Consider the following 25,392-nt stretch of genomic DNA (forward strand, 5'->3'; position numbering starts at 1 on the left):
TCTTAATAACTCAAAACTACTTTTAATCAAAGGTTTCATGCATCTTAATAACTCAAAAAGCTTACCATAATCTCATTTATGGTAAGCTTTCAATTATAGTAGTGATAATAGTAACTATCATCAGTATTATGCTGTCATTATTATCTTCTCCTCAATGAGTTTACAGTGTCAGAGAAAATATGATGTAGCTCAGTGCCTTGAACATAATGGTCATTCACTAAGTATTTGTTGAATGGGTTTATTTGTGTAAACTTTGTGCGACTATTTTTTAACAGTAGATGAAACATCCCTTGATATTAAATTAAGCCAAGTTGTTGATGAAAAATAACTCCATCTTTTAATGCCTCCATTCACTATGAAATGTAAATAAAAATAAAACTCTATCCTCTTGTTTTAATATTTAGCAGGATGGAATTTGGTAACCCCTACAGTTGGAGAACTTGAGTAAATTAGTTATCCGGATACCTATTTGGACAGTCTTTTCACTCAGTTACACTGAAAATAAACTTAGTGGTGCATACAGCCTAGTAGAACAAAATGACCTAAGGTCAGCAGTCAGTAACTTCCGAGTCCAAAGGAAACAGTTGGCTTAGGAATTGGGGGAACTCAAAATTTAATGAGTATTTAATTATAAGAAAACATACATCTTTTCCTCAAGTGGATGTGACCTTGGAGAGTTGTTGGAAACACCCTCCAGAGACTTTTCTGCCATTTTCCTAAATGATACCAAATTTATTCTATTATCTACAAAATAAATTTCAATATTTCTCGATGTTTCACCTCCTGCTCTATTTCTTCTGTCCTAAATATCATTGCTTATGCAAACAAATAAACAAGGTTAAAATCATCTACTAAGAAACATTTAGCCTCTGTAGCTTTGTCATTGATTGTACCCATTTATGACAGACAAGGATAAATATCTCTCATGTAAATATTTTTCAATGAGAAAAACATACATTTTAAGAATTATGATTTACTTTTTAAGAATATAATTACATTTACAACACAGTAAAAATGAACACAAATTAAATAAATATATTTCTAGAAAAAATGTTTTAAAACTAGCAATCTTCAAATCTAATCTAGCTCATCTGGCAAGCTTAAGAAGTATAATAAAATAAACCTAATATAATGAAAGTAACAATTTGACTGTGATTTTATTTTTTTCAAAAGGTCAATTCCAAAATTCCAAGGGATGCTTATCACATATTAGGACAGCTAGCAGATATAAAATTGAATACTAAATAGTTCAATTTGCTTTTAAGTAAGCATTAAAAACTGAAAATATATTCAGCGTTGGTGTAGTGTGAAAGAAAAAGGTTATACTGATTTATAGTGATACTCATTTAATGTATTTTATGAAATACATACACAATGCAAAGTTGTCTGAAAAAAAAAGCATATGGGTCCTGAGCATTTGGATATTTACAGAATGTAAACTGATATTCCATAAACAAAGCCATGGATTATAGTCACAAATGCAATTTTTTAAAAATAAATATGTCATTCCATGTCTAAACACAGCACTGTAATAGTTATAGCATTCATTTTTATGAGGTCAAGAAGGATGTACATTTTTTCATAATTCAAAGTCAGTGAATTTACCTTTTACTTTCCATTTCTTCTTAAAATAAGGGTAGCTGAATATTATTAAGTACATGACTGAATTCAAAAAATTTAGTTCATCCTCAGTATTTTTGGGATATTCTAGTATAAAATTTTTCAAAAGTAAGAAGCATATTAGAGAAAAAAAAATCTAAGTTTCTGCCTTTATTAAGTTTATATATTTTCTCTTCCTTTCTTTTTACTGGGAAGTAATTATAATGCTTAGAAATCTATTTCTCAGTATTGTCAACTTTATGAACCTATTTGCTTAAAGAAAATACACTCTAAGAAATGTGACAATTGATGAATGGTAGCATCTCATGTCTCTTGCTTTCTTTTTGTTTCTTTACACAATGTTTGTTCAAATGAAGGCTATGGACAAACTACATGATTATTAATGCATTCATCATGTGAAAATTAGAATGCAATATATTTTTTCTAAGCAATGATATAATTATTAGCTAAGTCCTTATTTATTTGAATTTTAAGATTGTAATGATAGTGCTAACTTAATCATTTTCTTTAATCATCACTGGCTTATTTATTAAGCTAGCTTTTAGTCAGTAGCTTGAAAGCTATGATTCTCTTTCACCATTTATTTTAGTAACTGAAAAAAAATGGAATTAATTCTTTGAAGTATCTTTGGAAAAATGTCTTCTGAAATGAATGGCTCACCTTACGCTCTAGGAAATGTTCTAAAATGGCAATTGTCCAACAATAATAATAATTAAATCTTAGGCCAAATTAACTTGGTTTATTTGAAGAGACAGTGTGTGAAGGTTCCTTGGAGCTGGTCAAACCACTGATAGAAAGAAGTGTTGAGTTATGTCTCTGTGTCTGTTCCTGGTTGATCTTCTTAAGGTAAGATTATGTTAGATTTTCTATTAGTAGGTTACAGTCAATGACGATAACTTACACTAACACATCTAGAAGCATCCTGTCTTGTGTGGCTATTCAAATCTGGTTTATTTCTCATGATCTTGTTCACAGATGTTCCCAACAAGTTATCATCTGAAAAATCTGAGATCACTGAAGAATCATGGTATAATTACCTTTGTTACACATATTTTTCCTCCCTATTATATGTTACTTCAACTGGCTCAGTGACCTGGAATTGCTTTATATCACCTTGGCATAAAATCTAAGAGAAGCAATAGATTACATTTAAAAATATTGTACGTTTTAATCAAAGACAGGACATAATGTTACAAGACGTTGCTAAAATAAGAGAACAGGGTGGAAAAACATTCCTATACCATGGCTCTATATTTTTAAAGAAGCACATATTATACATATTATACAATATGTTATATATTAAGTCATAATGTGCCAAGTATTATGTGCTGTTAAGGGCATTTAAAACATTAATAAAACTTTTCTGTGAAAACTGAAATCCTAGGCTAGTTTTATACATTTTCTGTTTCCTTTAGCCTCCAAATATGAATGTTATTTCTAATTAGGAACAAAATGTTGTTTTGAAAGATATTCATTCTATTTTGGTAGTCAAAATTAGTAGGTACTTTAGCCTGTAAATTAATTTAAAATGTACATGACATATTACAAATACATGATCTAGTGTAGCTTTATCCTAAATATTGGTGGAATTGGTTTAAATTATCTTTTACTTTTACCCACTTTTGTTTTTTTTAATCAAAAAAGCAAAGAAGAATATTGTAGAAATTATAGATGATGAATAGAAACAAAAAACTAAAACAGCACATACTATAAACATTTAGAGGGATATATTTCCAGAAACATAATAGAAAAGCAATTTTGTTATGATGGTCCCTTGCCTGTTCCATAACTGATAACTCAAAAAAAAAATAGGAGATACTGATTACTCTAATTTTACTTAATTGATTGCATAATTACTTGATTATTAATATGTTATTTTTAGCACTATAAAATTTCTCAGTTGATTTATTTAACAGAATTTATTGTATGGGGTTTCTATGATTTTAATTTATTGTACTCATCATAATGTTCTAACTCCATATTTATCTGCCTATTTCAATACTGTCAGGTGAATATGTCTGAATAATAACACCTGCATTATTTGATTAAATAATTTATCTTATATTTTCTTTTACTAGAAACTTTTATAATTCATGAAAAATCTGTAAAAACAACTTTAAGTCATGTCATTTTAGTATGTTAGTTCTATAATATTTTGGCTTTAATGTTTACATGCATAAACTATTTCCTTTGCACCTACCAAAATGTAAAACATTTTAGAATTTTTTAGGTTCTAAAGAAGTTCATGCTTATTTACATTGGAAACTTCCTGATTTCAAAGCTGGCTGATTTATCCATGTATCTGAACATTTAATGGGTGCATTTCACTAGAAACCTACATTCTTCATAAGCAACATTTATAAAGGGATTTTGTTAACTCATACCTTAAATCGTACATTTCAAAAGCAATTTTAACTATAACAGTTATCTGTAGAAAAAGGCAATTGTCTCTGAAATTTAATTGATTTCAATAGTACTATGCATAAAATATTTCGAGTCTGTATTTAGACTGATCTCCTGGGAAGTACAATTAGAGAGTGAAGAATTTCCACAATTGTATGAATGATGCATTCAAAGAGCAAGTAATAATAAACAATCCAATTTTAAGTACACTAAAAATAAAGTAATTTAGCCTTTTAGTATTTCTTACTTATCTTCAGGAAAACTGTTTTCATAATGCATTTCTTATCCATCTTGCTTTTTGCTCACATTAATAATAAGTAAAAGAAGTAGATAAGAGTTCTGAGCACACAGAACATTTCAATTTCCAAATTCTTTGATCGTCTCGTGATTTAAAGAGCCTTGCCCACTTGACTTATGTACCACATGTTAGCCAGTAATATGTTGAACAGATTGTAATTCTCATGGGTATTTTATAGCTAAACTGAAAAAAAATTTCAGTCAGACAACATATAGAAAAGATACTTGCGTAGAAAGCTTGCTGCTCCTACATCTGCTCTGAGGAGAGTGAATCATGTGGCCTCTACTCTAATGACAGCTATTTGGATCACCAGTGGATCCAATTGGATACACCAATTGGATCATCTGCCACTAAAACTAAGATCTGGTGAGTAGCTTATGGGGTGACCTGAATTGAAAGATTTATCCAGTGGGACAAGGGTAAGTAATGGATTCACTAGATTCTCTTTCCAGGAAAGTTGAATATACAACATATAGAGAGTATACAGTTAGTGAAAGGGATGACAGAAAGAAAGAGAGAGAAGAAAGGAAGAAAAGGACGGAGGAAGGGATGGAAGAGGGCAGGAAAGGAAGGAAGAGAAGAAACTCAAAACAATGGAGGAAGTGGGTATGTTTAGAAACGGCTCTTCATAACAACCCAACAAAGAAAAACATCTGACCAACATGTTGTGATCTCTTAGATTTGGGGATATTTGTATAAAATAAACTCCCTTTTCAGAGAAACTAATAAGTCAAAGTTTAGAATGTTTCTTCTAAAACTTTCTTTGATTTTATAATACTTTTTATCTAGGCAATTGTTATAATGCTGACTCTCAACAATTGAAAATAATTTGATCAATCTGGTCAATACTCAAGAATGTTGCATTACTTTGAGAGTCTTTGCAGTATTTATAAGGAAATGCTTAAAGTGAATAAATTAATAACTGCTTGGTTTCAACTTGAATTCTTAATCTGCACAAAAGAATAATTTTTAGAACATCATAGCATTTTATATTTGCATATAAGCAATCAATAGATTAATTATTCACTAAAATAGACCAAAGTTATCTACTTTTCAACCACTCACCATATCATTCTGTTGCTTAATCCACGTAGCCATCTAAATATGAAATAAAAGCTGTATTATTCTTTATAATTCTCATAAGTTTAAACATGTGGATAAGTTAAATGGGCTTCCATGTATTTTTATTCCAATTTATTTATTTATTTTTTTGAGACGGAGTCTTGCTCTTTCGCCCCAGCTGGAGTGCAATGGCATGACCTCGGCTCACCACAACCTCCGCCTCCCAGGTTCAAACAATTCTCCTGCCTCAGCCTCCCAAGTAGCTGGGATTACAGGCACCTGCCGCCATGCCTGGCTAGCTTTTCTGTATTTTTAGTAGAGATGGGGTTTCACCATGTTGGTCAGGCTGGTCGTAGAACTCCCGTCCTCAGGTGATCCACCCACCTCGGCCTCCAAACTGCTGGCATTACAGGCGTGAGACACAGCACCTGGCCTCAATTTTGATATTTTTCTAAAGACCTGTTGTCATGTGCCAATACTCTGCCTGTTTTTAGTTGTTTTCTGTCAGAAATCTATGTTCATTCTTTACATTTTACATGCAATTTTTTTTAGATTTTTGCTGAAAATAATTATTTATAAACTTTCTTTTCATTTCCTTCACATATACTTTAAGTAAAACAAAACAGAAACAACAACAAAAACCAACAAGACTTCTGTTTTGTATATTTCTACTTTGAAATTTCCTTATTTCTTGAGCAACTTCTATCCTAGACAGGTGGATAGCACCAGTCACTGACAGGCAATGACTGGCAAAATTCCACAAATCAAGTGACTGCTGTATGAAGGCAGAGACAAAAGACTCCCTTTTACAGTTTTCTGCTCTCAGGCATCGAGTAGCGACTCTGAACTAAATATTTACTTTATGTTAACAAGCTCCAGCCCCCAGAAATTTCCTCCTGTCTTTTTAAGTAACTTCCCAAATGGCAGCCTGATCAAAGCAATCTAATATGGCTTAAGTGCCAGTGGTTGACATTTTGCATTTTTTATTGCCTTCCATTTTTATCTACACAAAAATTGGTGATAACTAATATCCAGTTGATCTTTTCATTCTGGTAATAAAATGATAACACAAAGATCTTATTATCTACTCCAGACACCCATTAAAGTACATTTTTCAATAACATACTATGCAAAGTGTTTCTTCCCTATACCCAAGTCAAAAGTGAGGTTAAGTACTTGTCCTTAGATGCCCCATTCTCTCCAATACTTGGGCACTGGACTGCAAATAGAAATTGAACTTCAGCCCTTGATGCTTTGTTCACACTAATGTTATATGTAATTTTGTTGTGTCTGCCTCTTAAATACATCATTTTCTGTGAGAAGCCAAAAGTACTTGGAAGGTCTGCTTAAATATTTTTTTAACCCCAAAGAGTTTTTATTCTTTTAAGAAGACAAGAAAAAAGATAACAGAAGAAACAATACTGGAAATGGAGCAGTAAGAAGAGTGAATCTTAATAGAAAGAAAGGAAGTGCAGGTAGGTACGAGAAGAGACAAATGTAATAAGGCATAAAGAAAGCCAAATAATGCAAACACAACAAGCCCCAGAGATCATGAGTTTATTAAATCTATTTTTATATGGATGCAGAAATGTCCCTGAGGATGGGTGTGGTGGATGACACCTGTAATCCCAGCACTTTGGGAGGCCAAGGCGGGCAGATCACCTGAGGTCAGGAGTTCGAGACAAGCCTGGCCAACATGGTGAAACCCCATCTCTACTAAAAACACAAAAATTAGCCAGGCGCAGTGGTGCACGCCTGTAGTTCCAGCTATTTGGGAGGCTCAGGTAGGAGAATAGCTTGAACCTGGGAGGCAGAGGTTGCAGAGAGCTGAGATTGCACCACTGCACCCCAGCCTGGGTGAGAGAGCAAGACTCCATCTCATAATGAGCAACAAGAAACTGAGATGAGTCTGGGATTGTGTGCAGTCACACTCTGTTTGTAACCTGAAAGATCAAAACATACATTTGGCAGTGAAATGGCCATTATTCACAGAAACAGCTTTTTAAAGAAAGTACCCTATCTATATCTGAAAATAAGCTTTTTTATTTTTAAATGAAAAGAGGCTCTCTTCTTCCATTTAAGGATGCTTGATAGCTTTTCTTCCCAGGGGAAGAAATGGTAGCAATAAGGAATCTGACAGAGATGATACTTGGAATTCAGATCTGCCGTTTCTCAGAGGAAATTTTAACAAAGGGCTGTGCCCTAGCATGTCCATGGAAGACTCTGTCACTGCATCTAAACTACTGACACAGGAGTGGCAGGAAAAGAAACATATCTGCCATCTCTTATAGTCCTGCAGATTTGAATACAGAAATTAGACCCTCTACCCTCCTCACCTACCACTCATTCTTCACTGGCAAAGATTAGACAGTCTGACACTATGTATATTTTTCATATAAAGTACAAATGCTGTAAACTCGGTGGTGGGGTAGGGAAAGATAAGATGACTATAGGAAACAGCAGCACAATTTTAAGTAAAGGTAGAAAGGTGTTTCTGGGGAAGTTTCCATTCAAGCTTAATAACTTAGAGTTTAATATTAGTTTTTAATGTAAGATAATCTTTTATGTTTTACTTTGTATATTTCTTGTGACAATTTTCTTAAAAAATATCAATTGAGGTATTTCATATTAATTTCACAATACAGTTGATGTCTTAGGTATGGTACAATTTTTAGAGATAATGGTGTTACCGGCTGTTATTTAATAAATGTACATTAATTTTCTCAGTCTCAGACAAACCTATGGCTCACAGAGGACACATGTAATAAATCAGTCTTTCATTAAACTGCAAGTTATGCTGAGATACAGACATTGTTAATTTAGTTTTTATTGAGTACAAAACGCACTCCAAGTAGAAATCACTGCTCATTTAATCACTGTGTGTTAGGTTTGCATTATCTGGAATGTAAATTCCTCCCTTTCCTCAAAGGTGAGTCTTTTTTATGGAACTTGGGTTTCTTACTACACCTGCCCCCTATTCCCCGAATAAAACAGAGACAAAGGAAATGAAAATGTTACCTGTTGATTGAATGTTCTTTCCAGTGACTGCTGTCAAGTTAAGGAATGTACAGTCCTGTCCGATGTGTACACTGGAAGCTCACAATCATTAATTGAATTTAAGTATCACATACTCATTAAAAAGGGAAAACAATTCACTAAACAGCAAAAACCTTTGTCCTCAAAGGTATTATTTTGTGGAACATCCAGAGGAAAAATAAGACTATCCTCAATACTATAGTCTCATGATATAAGCCAAATGGCAAACGAGTCTAACAAGGGTAATTATACTATAAAGATACATTTAAAAAATCATTGATAAAGCCACAGAATCCAGAATAACATGTTATTTGAATAATTTTCATTAATTGCTATAGTTTACAGAGTTACATTTTGTAAATTCAAAAAGGCATGCTTTGTTGCATGCTTCGCATAAATAAAATAAAAAGAGTACATCAGGTAAAGCTCTAGAAAGGAATATTGTCCCCACATGGATTTGCTAAGATACAGGAGAGATCAAGAAAACCTATAGCTGCAGTGAGACACAGACATGGCTTTGGCAGAGAGTATTTTGTGAGTTGCCACTTTGCCTGCATCTATGTCCCAGAGCTGAAAGCAAACTGGACCTGGTATTAGATGTGCAAATTGTGTATTCCTTTTAGGAATGCATGGAGGAGATAAAGTTGGAGAGGAGATGACATATCTTCGAAAAATTCTACTTACGTGAGAGCTTTGACAGTTTATTTTCAGGAACTATTTTGTTTGAGATCTTTTTAAATGCCTGGGATATTGGTTATAATTTATTAACTTAATTTTTAATAAGTCATCATTCTGTTACTTTTTTATTGGTGTGATTGAGCAAACTCATTTTAATGTTATTTTAAAAAGAATATTAAATATATATGGATAGAATTATGAGTTGTAAGAGGCACAGTGTTTGAAACGGTATGTATTTTAGTAGAAAAATGGTCTTGTTTTTGCAAGTTTAAGACCTCTGTTTGTTCCTCAGAGGATGCCTTATTGCCACTTGAAAACATGGCCAATTCAGCATTGTTTTGATAAAATAAATTTAAAAATTCTTTATTATGACAATGAGAGATTAGAAGTTTGTTAGAACCATTTTATTTAAATTGTTCATGACTTTGCATTGTGATCATTGGAGATTTCTTAATGTGATCAGCACAACCTGGAAAGGAAAAACCTGAGCATTTATGTACAGAAATAAATAGGTTTACTCTTAAGATAACACTACAACTCAAAATAAAATCACAGTCCTTTTATCCTTTCAGATTTTCGTCCAAATTCAAAGAAAACTCAGTCCATGCATCTTTTCAGACTCATCAGTTTGCATGCATGTCACAAATTTGAAGGGTTTTGGTTATTTTTGCAGAGATATGATTAGGATGTAAAAATTCATCATATAAACATTCTTAATGATCAAAGAAGAACATTTTAGACAAGTAATTTTTTATGTCTATGTAAAACTTTAGATGAGTTTAATAGTAACTCTCGAAATAAGAGGAATTAACATTTTTTTTTTTTTTTGTATTTGAGTTAAAAGATAAAGACAAAAGAAAACAAGAACCAGAATATTTTCTCCTATTTAGTTATGAAGAGAACAACTGGAGTCCACAAATGCCACTTGCAGTATCTAAAGGTCTACAAGGTGCTGGCACATTCTGTTACAAAACATTTGTCACCTCTTTTTCCACATAGAGGTAGGAACTGCGGTGGGAAAGTCTTCAGCTGTACAAATTTTTAAATGAATTTTTACAACCCAGATGATGGACTGGTATACTTTAAAAGTGAGTTCATGAGTTTTATAAACACATTTCTCTTGCTCTCTCTCTCTTTTTTTCTTGACTAGCTTACATCATAATGGAGGAATAACATTTTAAAAATTTTGAATAGGCACTTACTGGAATTACAGTTAATCCTGATACAATCTAGATGGGGAAGAATAGATGAAAAATGAAAATTCATCCTTCAAGGTAATAGCTGCAGACATCCAATAAAATTACAGTCCACCCTTCCGGGGACAGACACATGCAAATATGGCCACTCAGTATCATTATTCTTTACATACTTATAAAGCCCAGGTGTATTGTTATAAAAGTTTACCATTGGAAACAATAGAAGTTTTTAAAAATGGCCAATTCAAACAAAGCTACATGGTGACAAATCTAAGTGAAGTAAAGAGTTGTTAAATGTCAAAGATGTTTGGCTTAGACTGGCTGCAACTTTCCCCCCATCTGTGAAAGAACATATCACTGTTTTCCGCAAAATGTAAAAGTGCTCCGTCACAATGGGGTACGGTGCAGGTTCAGCTAGGCTCAGGCATCTTGGACCTCTGAAATCTAATATCCCACAAAGGCCAACAGAATCCTTCAGAATTGCAGCGGTCAAATGGAAAGCAAGTTAAAATTATTCTTATCTTGCTCTAAATGTTTTTGTTTTGTTTTTAAATTTTATTTGCTTGGGCATAAAAAGGTAACTGCCAGATGTTGGCTGGATTCCATACCTTGTGTTAATAAGAGGAGGAAAGAAACAACTGTATGATTCCTTTAGAAACTCCAGTGGCTAAGGAGCAGTCATTATGCAAAGCACACAAGCCTATGCCTCTCTTAGGAGCTAACAATGCTATCTCTATGTAATAAGTGTCATAGTTCCCTTGATTTTCCTTTCTTGATTTTCCCTTTCTTATACCTGCTTTATATGAAAGCAGCTACTATAAGAACAGAACATCTGGTATGGGTAACACAAACTGTAATTATAGCGGTTATTTTTAAAAGACTATGTAGGATGTTTTCTATTTATTTTATATATATTTGTTGGTTTGAGTTTTATTATTTAATGCCTTTGGGGAACATAAAAAATATAAACCTAGATTCTGTTTCCATATAGCTGAGTTTGTCATGTGTCGTCAACCGCATCAGAAAAGTGGTTGCAAACAGCCAAGGACCAGCACCTACACAGCTCTTTCTACAGAATGCTTTGCTGTTCGAAAATTCTCATGAGTGTTTCCACTTTGACTAACAGCAGCTTCACTGCATGCAATTAGGCGATTTGTTTTGATTGGCTTGTAATAACCTGTCATTGTCACTAGAGGGTACTCTAACAGAACGGTAAAGGAGAGTGCTCTGTGTTCTTAAAGTAGTATTTTTTAACCTTATTATTTAATTTCACTAATATTAATTAAATATAACTATATGCAATAAGATACCAATGGGATAATTTTATATTTTATGAGTTATCATTCTGCCCAGCACAATTTGAAAATGTAGGTGGGGTTTCCACAAATGCCTTACCTCATCACATTTTATTACTCTTTTTTTTTAGGTAAATCTACGTAGTTTCAAATTTTATTTTTCTCTCTCTGTTTATTCATTTCTATCTACGTGTGTTTAACACTGCCAAAAATACAGTAAAACCTCATTAATTTTGACTCCTCTTATTTTGAAACAGTGATAACACTGCAAATTTGGGCAGAATATTAATTCTTCCTTTGATATGAGCAAAACTCTCTTAAGGAAAAAAAAAAAAGTTAAACTCATAAACAAGATTTTGAAAAGCCAAGTTTGGGAAAACAACTGATTTCCAGTACTTTATGTTGATGGCACAGTTGGCATGAAACAATGTGCTAATTATAATTAATTCTTATCCAACCACTAAAATCAGCCTAGACAGTCCTTTCCTTGATAAGACTTTCCAAACTATTATGATTTTGAGTATAATTTATAAAAAATAAAAACTGCTTAAATAAATTTTAAAATCTGCAATTCAGACTTTTTCCTAATTCAGCCTGGTTTTTCCCCATAATTCATCCAGATTGGTGAGGTTTTACTGTAATGAGTCTTTCTTAATGCTACAATTAAGCAGGAAAGCATTATCTCTCTGTAGAAGAGCCTGTGTCTCTAGTGTTCTCATGGCTGTTTGCTAAGGGCCGCAGACTTTGGGCATTGAAGGGTTGTGGATCGCTATTTGATAGCAAAATACCACTACACAGTACTCCAAAACAGAAAAGATGGGGTACCACAAAGGTGACTATTCAAAGGAGAAGCCCATGGAGTCGAGTAAGAACAGCTGTTGATCTCAATAACAAAGCAGAAATTTGATATTTTGTGCAAATCTTTTCTAAATAAACATGTTTTTATTTATCTGCAAAGATGTCACCTACAACCAATCTAAATGTTAGTGAATATATCAACAGAAAATTCAGCTTGAGGCAACCTCAGGCTTAATCATTTACATTTTCAATTAACCTCACTGACAGACATGGCTTCTCTTTTAAGAACCCTCAGTGGTAGAAATCACAAAACAGTAAGTTATGTTAAACATAAAAAAAATAAAAATAAAAAGATGCCCCCCAAAACCTAAAATTACTTTAAATGATGGAAATAAGACCATTAAGTGTTTTAATTTTCCATGGCAAACAGGCTACTTGATCAATGTTTGCAGGCAAAATTGAACAAAAAGTAAAAAAGTGTTAGTTCAATGGGGGAAGACAGGTTGTTACCTAGATTGACCGTCAGTTTCACACGTCCTGCATCTAGCTCCAGGCGGAGGGTGTCAGCAGAGTCTCTAGAAGTGGTTGCCATCAGAATGCCATATGCACGCTGGGATCGGAACCGTAAGGAAACATCCTCAGCCTCCGTGTGCATGACTACAGGGAGCTGAATTTTCATAAACATGCTCCCATCATAGCTCAAAACCGTTGCCTCTAGAGATGGAAAATGAATATAATAAGTTCTTGGATGGTAGAGTGCATTAATACTTTAATAAGGAAAAGGATCATTTATTATCACTTATTTAAGACTTCTAGAACAAAATACTACAAAATCAATTCATCTTCTTCAAAAATAAACAAAACTGTAAGCTGGAAAAGAGGTCAGAGTAGAGGACTTCCCTTGTGAGATATTTTCTAAAGCCCAGAAACAGAGATATCATCAGTTTCGTTTCCTTCCTTCCTTCCTTCCTTCCTTCCTTCCTTCCTTCCTTCCTTCCTTCCTTCCTTCCTTCCTTCCTTCCTTCCTTCCTTCCTTTCCTTCTTTTCCCATAGCACTTTCTACTTATAGCATTAATCATGTTGAATTTTGAGGGTTTGATTATGTGTCTCCCTTCTCAAGAGCAAAGATCACGTTCTTTTGTAGAGTCACAGTGTGAGCCTAGTTTGAAACACCAGCAAAGTTGCAGATTTTTTTTTTTTTTTTTTGGTTGTATTTGTTTGGGTTTTATTGTTGTTTGTTTGTTTGAGCCAAAGTCTCTATTCCCAAGGCTGGAGTGCAGTGGTGGGACCTCAGTGCAGCCATGACCTCCTGAGCTCAAGCAATCTTTCCACCTCAACCTCCTGAGTAGCTGGGACCACAGGCACATGACACCATGCCAGGCTAGTTTATTAACACTTTTTTCTAGAGATGGGTCTCCCTTTGATGCCTAGGCTGGTCTCAAATTCCTGGGCTCAAGTGACCCTCTCACCCAGGTTCCCAAAAGGAATCTGTGCCCAGCCTCCAGCAACTTTTCAATTCATGTTTATGTACGGTGAGCCCACTGACCAGTTCTGTGAAATTGGTCAACCTTGCCTGGGCTCTGAATTATTCATCTGTACAATAAGAGGGTACTGCCAGAAGATTTCTTAGGGCTTTGATCTGTCCTAAAAACCTGTAGTTCTAGGAGAAGTTACTATCATCATTTTTTCATAATCTCTGCCCTGATGGAATTATTTTTAAAAGAAAAAAAAAGAAAAGAAATATGGCTTAACTGTAGGAATTGGGCCAGTACTTTACCAAAGGTGATGTTCGAAAAGAAAAAAGAAAAACTGATATTACCAAACAACAGATAATGCTTCTTTTGAGCCATTATGTTTAGCAAGGTAATTTTTACAAAGGCTTCAACTGTTGCTTCCTTTTAAGGTTAATTTATAGAAGGGGAGTAACTTTAAATATTATCTATTAGCACAACCCTGGTGTCCTGAATATGTTGTCACCCAAAGCATAATGATGTGCCTTTGTTATACTAAATAAGCATGGGGGTGGGACTGAGGAACTTTTAAGGATGTTTGTTACTAAATCAAGGTAGATGGCATCAATAGGGAAGTTGCTTAGTACTGTCTTAAAGACACAAAGAAATGAATAGAAAAACTGTTGATGACAACCTGACGGCTTTAAGAAAGAGTCAGGACTCCTTAATGTTAAGTACTATATGGTAGTGGAATATTGCAAAACAAGCATGAATCAGTTTGCTTTCTCATTGGTTCCAACAACTCAGGATGATACTTAATAAAGAAAAAATACCTGGAATTAAAATGAACCTGGAAATTCTCATTATTTTGCCTACTTACACAGCATAGCAATTAACTGTACTGATACAACTGTGTTCAATATTGGGACTATATTCAGAGTTGTGGTTTTGCAAGTTTATCTTTCAGAAAGTCAAGTACTGTTTCTATAAGACTTTAATCATTATTTATTGTCATTATGGGATTAAGTGAGCATCCAGAGCCTCTCCAAGCACTGACTGTTCCAGGTCTCCCTGCTTAGGTTAGCTTCCTTCTCTTTTCCATCTACCTCTTTACTTAAGAGATCTCAGTCAACTCATATGCTCACTCCTCTAATATTTATTAAGGGTTCTGACTTCTCTCCTGAGCTCTAGCATTCACTGCCTATTGAAAATTTTCATTTGGAATATGATAGGTACCTTATTAAACTCTTAATTCACTCCCTTCAAAAACGAACAAACTCAAAACATGCTCCTTCCTCAGTCTTCTCCATCGCAGTAAATGTGATAAACCCATTGCTCTGACCTAAAGCTTTCTGATTTCTCTTACTCTCTCTGCCATGTCCAATCCATTTACAAGTCTGCAAGTCCTACAGGCTCTAATTCCAATCCACATTCTGAATTGATTGCTGCTCACCTCTGCCACTAATGTCCCTCAGACTTTGCTCTCATCTCTCACCTACATCACTGTAGTAGCTCCCTCAACTGTGTTCCTACCTTTTTTTAACCTATAAAGATCAGTGTGACCCTGGCCCCAGTCCGTCTCTCTGGCTTCAGCTTTAAGTATGTCCCCTTTCTTGCTCAGTGAGCTCCAGATACACCAATTTCTTGATCTCACTGAAGTGTTTGCACTTTTAGATCCCTCTGTTGAAAAATGTTTCACCCCAGATCTTTAAATAGCTGGTTCTTTCAGCATTCAGGTCTTTGCTCAAATGTTACTTCAGAGAGGCCTGCTATCCCCTCTAGTTATTCAATAGATATTCACCATTTCATTTTGTTAAAATGATCATTTCTTGCTTGTATAGTATTATCTGTATTTGCCCTTTAGAATACAAGCACCTTGAGGGCAGAGATCAGTCTCTTATATGCATTGCTCTATCAGCAGCAAGTGCCCCCATGATGCCAGGCCTGCAGCAGAGCCTCCATAAATATTAATTGAATCAATAATTGCACACACACACACAGTGAGCTAATTTCAATTTGAATACCAAGCTTACATAAATGCTTACCAAAGAAATTAAGTATTTAATCTGCTTATTGCAAGTGAAATCTAATTTCAGTAATGTGCATGAACAAAATATTTAATAAAGTCCACTTTGAAGGCCAAAATTGAGCGGCAGAATATAGGCTAGGGAAGTGTCTATTTGCTAAAATAGGGGCCTCATGGTTAGGCAATGCCCTAAGCACTGATAAAACAAAATATGGTCTTTCAAAAATATAGTGGTTCTATATCACATCATATTTTTTTTCCAATTAGGCAAGAAGTTTCTCAAATGGGAGTGAAATCCCAGTGGTCAAAGAACAGTGCAAATAACCAAATTGCTGTTGCTCAAAAAATAATTAAAACCTGAGTGTAAAGTTATAGTGAATTCTAGAGAGAAAAATGATTGTGGTATAATTTTAAAAGAAATTTGATCTTTACTTTTGCTTTTCCTAAACTAGACAATCATGATCCATACCTGTAAAGCAACAAGTACCTGAAAAAAAGGGTTAAAGCCATTATCATGTGTTCAGTTACTTTGGTATCATACAGATAAAATGATCAAAACAGTGTTTGTTTTCTCCTCTTTAGTTAATCTGTACAACTAGGATCTATTATTCAATAATCATATTTTTGAAATAATCATATTCTTCTGGGAAAATTAGCTTAATTTGATTGAAAACTAAATAGGGGGCACCTCGTTTTAGAAATACAGATGACTGACAATGGATCATAAATATAGTGTGAAATACAACCCAGAGAAAAAAATAATCAGAATCATTAGCCTTTAACATTCTCCAAAAAGCTGCAGGACTGAAATAGCATAGTAAAGTAATAAAACTTGAGTGCCCCCGAGTGTCATTTTAAATAATTCTCAATGTGAAAATAACTTGTTGATAAATGACAAATGAAAGTCTAAATGATTCCTCATAATTAGAGTTAATGTTTAATTAGACAAGAAATGGAAAATGCACAGGGTTGTAGTCTAGAGTTGCCAAATAAATGGTAAACAACATTCTGACATTTGAAGGTTATGCTCTTTGGCAGCATCCTTGAACACTAGTAAAATTATTTCATCATTTAGAATATACAATAAATCTTTAAAAGGCTAATTCTAGTATAATACTTCCCACTGGGGGAGAAAAACAGTTTCAACTTTGTCTTCTATATCTCCTTCTCCCTTGTCATTAAGTTTGATAAATTTGCTTTTCTGCATTATTCTTTGTTGCAGTCTAAAGTGTACACCTGTACTCAGTTTTGCCGAAAGGCAGTCACATATTGTGATCAACGATGAAAATCAGACAGGGAGCCAAATTATATTGCTCTGACATCTGTCCCTCCATCTGTTAGAATTTAACAAACAGTATAAAGTAGATATCTGATTATATCAATGCTCTTATTCTTACATATGACTGAGAATAATTTTTATATGATCAAGTCTCCACAAATTCTCAGTTTTATTAAAAATAAAGCAGAAGGGAAGGTACTAAATTTAACTTTTATTCATTGAACATTATTTCTGTACTACTCCTTCTTATAGGATCAAAACATGTAAAACAAAATTCTCTCTTCTTGTCTGCCTAAGTTAGCAAGTATTTTGTTCTTTCTTATAAACTCCTTTGCCCCCTTAGGCAGGATAAACATCTCCTATAATGTGATTACAACATACTTTTTCCATGGTGAACTTTCTAAATCCAAGGAGTTGGACATGCTTTTTAATTACTTTGAATAATTATTTTCATAAATATTAAATTATCAATTTTTGCTCAATAATAAGAAAACAAGTTTAAAAGTTATCTTAAAAAAAAAAAAAAAACAAACTTGAAGAGTTGTCAACTCGTATTTGATCAACAACAGCCTTATCTGATCAATGTGTGTCTGGAGAAGAAACTCAGTCAAAGCCCCTTCTTTTACACTGGAAACTCAGAGGTTCAGGCATGATCTTGTGTTAACTGAACTAGGGCATAATAGCCAGGAGCTGGACAGAAACTAAATTTTGTGGTATTGAGTATGACAACCATCACACATTTCCTTTGCTGTCAGGAGGCACCCTAACGTGAGCAAGAAAATTAATTCTGAAAAGCAAAGGACTCATGCAATACACATGGGTAATCCAGTAACAAGAACCACCCAAAAATGCATATAGCCAACCTGGAGACAATGAAATCTGCAGAAACGTCCAGCCTCCTATCAGATAAAGACGTATGCCGAATCCCAATGATGAAGTTTGCTATTAAATTCTCATTTACAAATCTACATATGCTTGCTGACCCTTTTTCTAATCATTGCAATATATAAATATTTCTTCTCTCTCATCCTGGCTCAAAAAGTCTACAATTTCTATTTTCATTTTTGCCATATGTAGTAGCAGAATATTGCCACAGGGTGGTACACCACGCATATTTAACAGAAAGCTTCCATAATATATGTGACAGTTGAGTTATACCCTTTTTTCAGCTTCACTTAACCAAGAGGCATCAGAATAACTGGCAGCTCTCTGAGTGATTAAAATTAAAACAAAACCTTAAATCATGCAAGTCCACTAATCTCATATTATGCCTAACTGTATTATACCTTGCAAGCTTTGTTCATTGTTCATCCTTTTGGCAATTTCCAAAAACAAAACTAAACACACAAACTAAAATTGGGAAGAAAAATGCAAAGAGGAAACTTATAAAGAATATACACCATACGAACTGAACTATACAGAAATAGCTAAGTTGTACTGACAATTCACAGAAATTGCAGTTAGCTACTATCATAAAGAGAATGAATATATCTATATCTATGTGATAACATATCCATCTATTGACCCATCTAATTGCATGACACACAATAATAATAGCATATGGTAAGCGGTTTAATATATGATTACTATATTACTGTTAAATATTTATATTTTTAATATTAATCATAGAATAAGTTGATGTACCTCCTTTTTAAGATAAATAACCAAAATCAGATTTCAATTTTAGATTTCACAAAACAACCCCTCTTTTTCCTAGGAGGTTTTAGGCAAACTGAATTGAACTATTTCAGGAATAAGAAAGGACAACAATAAATATTCATAGCTTAAAAATAGATGCCAGGTACTTTTAGGCTAAATATGCAATAAAGGAATGTTATTTGTAGCAGGTGAGGACAATGGAACAACTCATCAGTATTTTTTCATATTGATTTTTAGCTCCATTGTTGAAAATAAGTGACAATGGGTGCAGTGACTAAAGCATTTTTCTGAAACACTGGGTCAATGGAAGAATAAGCTTAGAACTATTTGTTCTGCTATTTATTCCTTTAGCCTGTTCTGCAGATCAACTGGGACGGCTATTACCCTTCAGTTTTCTTTGAATCCTCATTCCTTTTATTTTATAGGGTGAGAAAAAGAAAAATAAAATGTAGGTTTGCCTCCTATTAGAAAAAGAGAGGCGGCACCTGCTCAGAACTTCAATAGGCACAGCTAAGCCATAATAGCAAATTGGTAAATGAATCCTCTGCAGTTGGTTAGGTCCTAGCCAAAGGTAAGTACTTTTTCTATTAGGGTACACTTCCAGAAACATTGGTGTACCTTAGGTGATTGAAAGTCAGCTTACTTTTCAGAGAGGATATTGCCTCTTTTGTAAGTTGACTGAAGTGAAATGAACAGGCTAACTTAAGTCTCACCCAGTTGGGTCAGGGAAGTTGCAACTAATAGCTTAGTTTGCCTCAAATGCTATTTCTTACCATGGGTATTAGCACTAGAAGCCATAGGTATGTCTAATTCACGCCTCTTTTACTGTCTAATGTTCTGAAGTTAAAAACTGGGCAAAAAAGACAGTAGTTATTGTCTATAATACATCTTAGGCTCATACTCTAGAGGATACTAAAGATTCAAGTTTCTATTCCTGCAATATACTTAAGAGCTGTGTCCTTTCAGAATCAAGCTCTTTGAAAAACATTAAGAGCTCATTAGTAATCCATGTCAGGTATGGCTGCTCAGCTTGCAAACAGAGTTTACTTCAGTAGAGTATGCATTATGTTTCAATGGTCAGTACAGGTTTGAGGTCAACATTTAATACACTTTTCATCTCAGGGAGTTGGCTGTTGGGGTTTTAGAATCCTACCTCTCTCACATGACCTGCCAAGATAGCCTGTTCCGGAACAATCACAGACATATCTGTTCCACCCATCCCTGCACATGCCATTGTTTTTGCAAGGGTTGCTAAGGCACGGTTTTGCTGTTTCCCTTGAGCAGGAGGGCTTCACTCCAGCAGTACTTTGAACTTCAGCCATTTGCCGGATATCTTTGCTTTGGCCATCGATGAACAAATCCCTGATGCAGCCCACGTAGCCATAGTTGAGCAGAGCAGTCCACACCTCGGTGGGGAAGACAAGGCCAGCTTTATTTTCTGGCAGGCCCCCCAGGTACAACTCATCATCCAGGTCCAGAATCTCACTCTCACCAGGAGCAGTGTAGGGAGTACGCAATGTGTTGACAGAAATGGTACCTATTGCAAAGAGAGGACAATGCACAAGTCTTTAAAAAGCACCAATGTGTTATAATTATCTTTCTGTCTTTCATCTGCTTAATGGTTAACTCTTTGGAGGCAGAGAAATATTATTATTCTTTCTATCCTCACTTTCTAGTATTTCCTAGAGAAATTAAGAAACCCATGGTATGAAGAAACTTTAGAAATAAGACAGACTAAATGGTTCCATTTGAACTTGAGAATGAAAACCAAAGTGTACAGCCAACAAATAGTGTTTGAGAGCCTCTAACAGTTCAGCCAATGCATGTATACATACATTAAAAATAAAGAAACTATCATTCTATATCAGCCTCTAGAAGAAAGTCAGATTCCTCTTGGTTAGTGCTTGCTTTCAAAGCTAATATCCAACTGCAAACCAAGGAAAGATTTTATGTTCCTATTTTAACTGACTTGATTACTCTGATTGAGCGCAGTAGTTTCACAGATTACCTGTGTCAAAATCTGACTTCATCACTCCTCGCTGTATGAACCTATTGATTAACTTACAGAGTTTTGTTTCCCTTATTCATAATATGGGCATAATAATATTATCTACCTCATAGGGTTGCTCTTATTGTTAAATAAAATAATACTAGTAATGTACATGGTTTATAATAAGTACTGTATAGATGTTTGTTGTTGTATTTCAGTGAAATAATCAAGTAAAATCAGTTGCTTCCTTATTTTTAAACCAACCTAGTGATTTATTTAAATTAACAAGGATTTCTTTTTCTCACTCCAAATGTTTAGGAGAAAAAATCTGTTGGTTTATAAATACAAAGGGCTCTAAGTCCTAAGTATGGAATAACCAGGTATTCATCTACATGGGATCATTTGAGGGTCACAGAAAAATATTAGTGGAACCCATGAACAAAAAGAAAGATAGAAAGCACATTCCTGATCAAAACGTGCATGCATACTGCAGATTACCAAAAATTCCACTGATACTCTATCTTCAGAAAGACCTTTGTACATATGCAACTATGATACCTGGACAGAACACTACAAGGCCCCACAACCACATTATCCCAGATTTATTTTTCAGCTCCAGATTATAAGGCAGGATAGCAAGAGTCTGATGAGAGAGAGAGGATGAAAAAAGGTGTGATAGTATGCTGGGGCATGGGCATAGAACCTCAGGTATTTAAGGAAGAAACACAAGAGAGATCTGGAGATGGGAGGGGTGATACAGAAGTAAGGACAAAAGAGGAAGTAGGGGGTGAGTAGGGTGTGTGTAGGGAGATGCATTTTAGTTGCTACACAGAATACCAAAGGCCCTCCCCAAGTGAAAACACATATCTAACTAAGGATGTAAGGCTGTGGGCCCCGATGTTGTGCCCAGGAGTATTCCAAATCCCAGCAGAAGGGCCCCCTTCAATCTGTGCGGTGTAATGGGATCTGTCTTTGTGAGGAAGAAGGGCATGGAAGCCACTGACAAAGACTGCTCAGGTGGCCGAGTCATTAAGAGGATATTTGGCTCTCTAGACTTTCAGAGAAAGAAAAGGGAAATGCTCCTAGGGGAGAAACACTCAAAGGCATTGCTATTTTGGCCTTCCAATGAGGGGAGCAAAATAGAGATTTCCTAGGGAAGCAGCTAAAAGGGAAAAGGACAAAGTATTCATTTTTACTGTTCACATTTGTACAAGTGTCTAGAAGAAAACTCTTATTTAGGAACATATGGGAACCATCAAATCCTGTTTAGAAAAATATAAAGCATGGCATTTTGGGGAAATACAATTTATAATATTGAGAGGGAATGGTGACTCTTTTCTATTTCAAAAGGAATGATCATTACATGCATTTTTAAAGCATCATTTTGTATACAGCACTATTCAAAATACCTAAGAAGTGAATAAACAGATGGTCCCTATACTCTTCAGTAGTTAATGAAAGTTAGAATATGATGAGAAAGAGTGTCTTTTAATGACAAAAGTAAAGGTGGGCACTTTAAAAAAAGAAAATATTATCACGGAAAGCAAAGAGTTACATGCAATGAACAAAGTGTCATGTACTTTTTTTTTTTTTTTTTTTCTGAGACAGAGTCTTACTCTGTCACACAAGCTGGAGTGCAGTGGCAGGATCTTGGCTCACTACAAACTCTGCCTCCTGCTTTAAACAATTCTCGTACCTCAGCCTCCCAAGTAGCTGGGATTACAGGTTTACGCCATCATGGCCAACTAATTTTTGTATTTTTAGTACAGATGGAGTTTCGCAATGTTGGCCAGGCTCGTCTTGAATTTGTGGCCTCAAGTGATCCACCCACTTTGGCCTCCCAAAGTGTTGGGATTACAGGCGTGAGCCACCGCACCCAGCCAATGTGACATGCTCTTAAATAAAAGGGAGAGGGATGCTACTCTATTTTCCAATTAGTTCAATAAGGCTTCTAAAAGCAGTAGAATTTTTGAGGATTTGATGAAATGACACAGAACTTAGCAAAGGAACAATGACTAATTATTCCAAGTGTGGTGATATATTCCAATATACATATACATATATATATATAACATATATGTATTCCCATATGCTTTTTTTATTCAGCTCAGAAGGGGAAAAAAGCCCTTGGAAAGGCTGTACTGTCCTTACTCAGGGTTATTGTAACTCTGACACTAAGAGAACTCCTGGAGGACTCCTGAGACAAGGAAATTCATTGGCTTCCACAGCTCACTTTCTCCCCCTATTCCATGGAGTTTCCATACCTTGGTGCACTGTGTCTGCACTCACTCTCAGGGGCAGAACTGCTGCCAGGTGGTTCAGACAATCATTCTTGACAGTTTGTCTGACAGTAAGGATGGAGTAATTGTGTCTCTTGATTTTTATTTATGGTGTGTTAGTGCTTGCTTTGAGCAAAGTATTGTAAGAAAGTTCAAATAAGTTATTTTATTAATGTGCTTGATGATATAGACAGGGTAAGATTTTTACAGTAACTTTATCATTAGACTACAGTTTTCTGAACACAGTCATAAAGAACACAATTTTCAAATATCCCAGTGCACACTTACACACACACACACACACACACACACACTGAAATAAATGTTTAAAAGAAAAATAAATTAACTCTATGGCCTCTGAAGCACTTTGATATTTTATGTCTCATTATGTCATTTTATTAAAACAAATGCTGGACCATCAATGGATTTTCGCACCAGCTAAAATGTTGTAACCCACGGTACAAAAAAATAACTAAATAAAAAACAAAAACAGATTTAAGATTTAAGGGTTACTATCATAAAGAGTAAGTTTTTCCCATAGTTCCTTATTGTCCCTTTGAGAGACAATTTTAGAGTTCTCATAGAAAGAACAAGCAGGCCAGGCATGGTGACTCATGCCTGTAATCCCAGCACTTCGGGAGACTGAGGTGGGTGGATCACCTGAGGCTGGGAGTTTGAGACCAGCCTGACCAACATGGAGAAACTCCATCTCTACTAAAAATACAAAATTAGACGGGCACGGTGGTGCATGCCTGTAATCTCAGCTACTCGGGAGACTGAGGCGGGAGAATCGCTTGAACCCAGGAGGCAGAGGTTGCAGTGAGCCGAGATCGCACCACTGCACTCCAGCCTGGGAAGCAAGAGCAAAACTCCACCAGAAAGAAAGGGGGGGGGGGGGGGGGAGAGAGAGAGAGAGAGAGAGAGAGAGAGAGAACAAGCAACAAAACATGCGACAGAAAGAAAAGGGAATTTAATACTGCCTTTAACTCAAACATAATCCAAGAAAGACTAGAACTTAAATTGAGCTCTAGATTCAAAGTTAAGGAGAGACATCAGGCAAATGGATGGATCAGATACCAGTCACTGGAATATTATGCAAATAGACACCATAGGATGAAGAAAATAGGGCTGAAAATCAAGTACTATTTTATCTATATGCTTTGCTAATCTATATGAACTTGTATTTTAGAAAATCTTTGTAAAAGAGATGGCAAATAATCAGAAAGAATTTAATTCAAGTGGGATGGAAACAATTATTTTTATATTTTGAAAATTCATGGAGTAAACATGGTTTGAATTAATAATTAAATTTTATTACTGAGACGAACGCAAATAGAAGTTTATATTTTAGCTTAAACATGTGTCCTGAAATAGGTACATTTCCAATAAGGGATTTGAATCCCAGATCTCCTTAATGATTTTTACTATGGATATGAATCAAAGGACATACTCACCTAGCAAAAGAGTCATCACAGAATCTGAATTAGTTTAAACCGATTTAACTCATACATATGAGCATAGTGAAATTTAAATATTAAGGTTCCCATGTGCTTATTTTATTATAATTGAGTTATAAAATCAGTGGTTTCAAAGAACACATCAAATTAATATTTAAACCTGGTTCATTAATAATTGAAGAAAATTGAGTAGTTGCCAAACTCTATATATCAATGGAAAAGGAGTATTTTCCAAAGGCCGAGGTAAATAAATGTTGTAAATACATTTTTAAGAGAAAACAAAAATCTGAACATATTAATAGGTCATCCCTCTATCTTTTTCCAGGAACCACAGATATTGACATGTTCTTTTTTAAATAGTTGGATTTTTTCATACATTCTACCCCTTCTACTATATTTTTGTTTGAAGTTTCTGGTAAATTAACTAAACGTTTTATGTAAATATTGTTACATTAAGGCTGCCAAAATTGGGGAACAGTAGTCATACTTGAGAAATTATCTAGATCAAGTTTTCATGCTTCACTATTTAAGAATCCAAAGCACCCTGCTATGCTATTTTACCTTTTAAACGAATGAGATCACAACTAAAAACTAAATTATTTGTGGACATACAACTTTTATAATTTTAATGTAGAAACTGCATTACATTATATTCTTACATTTAAAGCTGTTTTTTCATGATATATGCAAGAGGTAAAATGAAGTTAATAAGCAGACAAGGTAATATTTATTTAAGAATATTCATAAACAAGTAATAAATTTATCTTTCATGTAAAATTGTATGCAAAAGTTAAAAAAACTGTTTAAAACACCTCTTAGTTATAAAAGTGGAAATTAAATTTATATAGAGAGGTAGTTTTTCATT

The 25,392-nt window shown here is 34.6% G+C and overlaps 1 protein-coding gene across 16 annotated transcripts in view; it reads right to left on the reverse strand.

The window, feature by feature from the left end:
- Nucleotides 1-25,392, reverse strand: part of NRXN1 (neurexin 1) — a 1,137,472-nt gene that overhangs the window by 613,845 nt on the left and 498,235 nt on the right. For 10 of the 16 annotated variants that reach the window (XM_073022966.1, XM_073022965.1, XM_038006267.2 and 7 more), the window contains 3 exons: nt 19,955-20,338; nt 12,897-13,100; nt 10,300-10,326 (listed from right to left, as the gene is read on the reverse strand). In XM_073022966.1, coding sequence (XP_072879067.1) covers nt 10,300-10,326; nt 12,897-13,100; nt 19,955-20,338 — 615 coding nt within the window. The remainder of the gene's footprint in view (nt 1-10,299; nt 10,327-12,896; nt 13,101-19,954; nt 20,339-25,392) is intronic. The other 6 variants (XM_038006271.2, XM_073022967.1, XM_073022968.1 and 3 more) reach the window with 1 other exon arrangement.

Source organism: Chlorocebus sabaeus, chromosome 14, assembly GCF_047675955.1.
Source record: "Chlorocebus sabaeus isolate Y175 chromosome 14, mChlSab1.0.hap1, whole genome shotgun sequence".
Classification (NCBI taxonomy): Eukaryota; Metazoa; Chordata; class Mammalia; order Primates; family Cercopithecidae; genus Chlorocebus; species Chlorocebus sabaeus.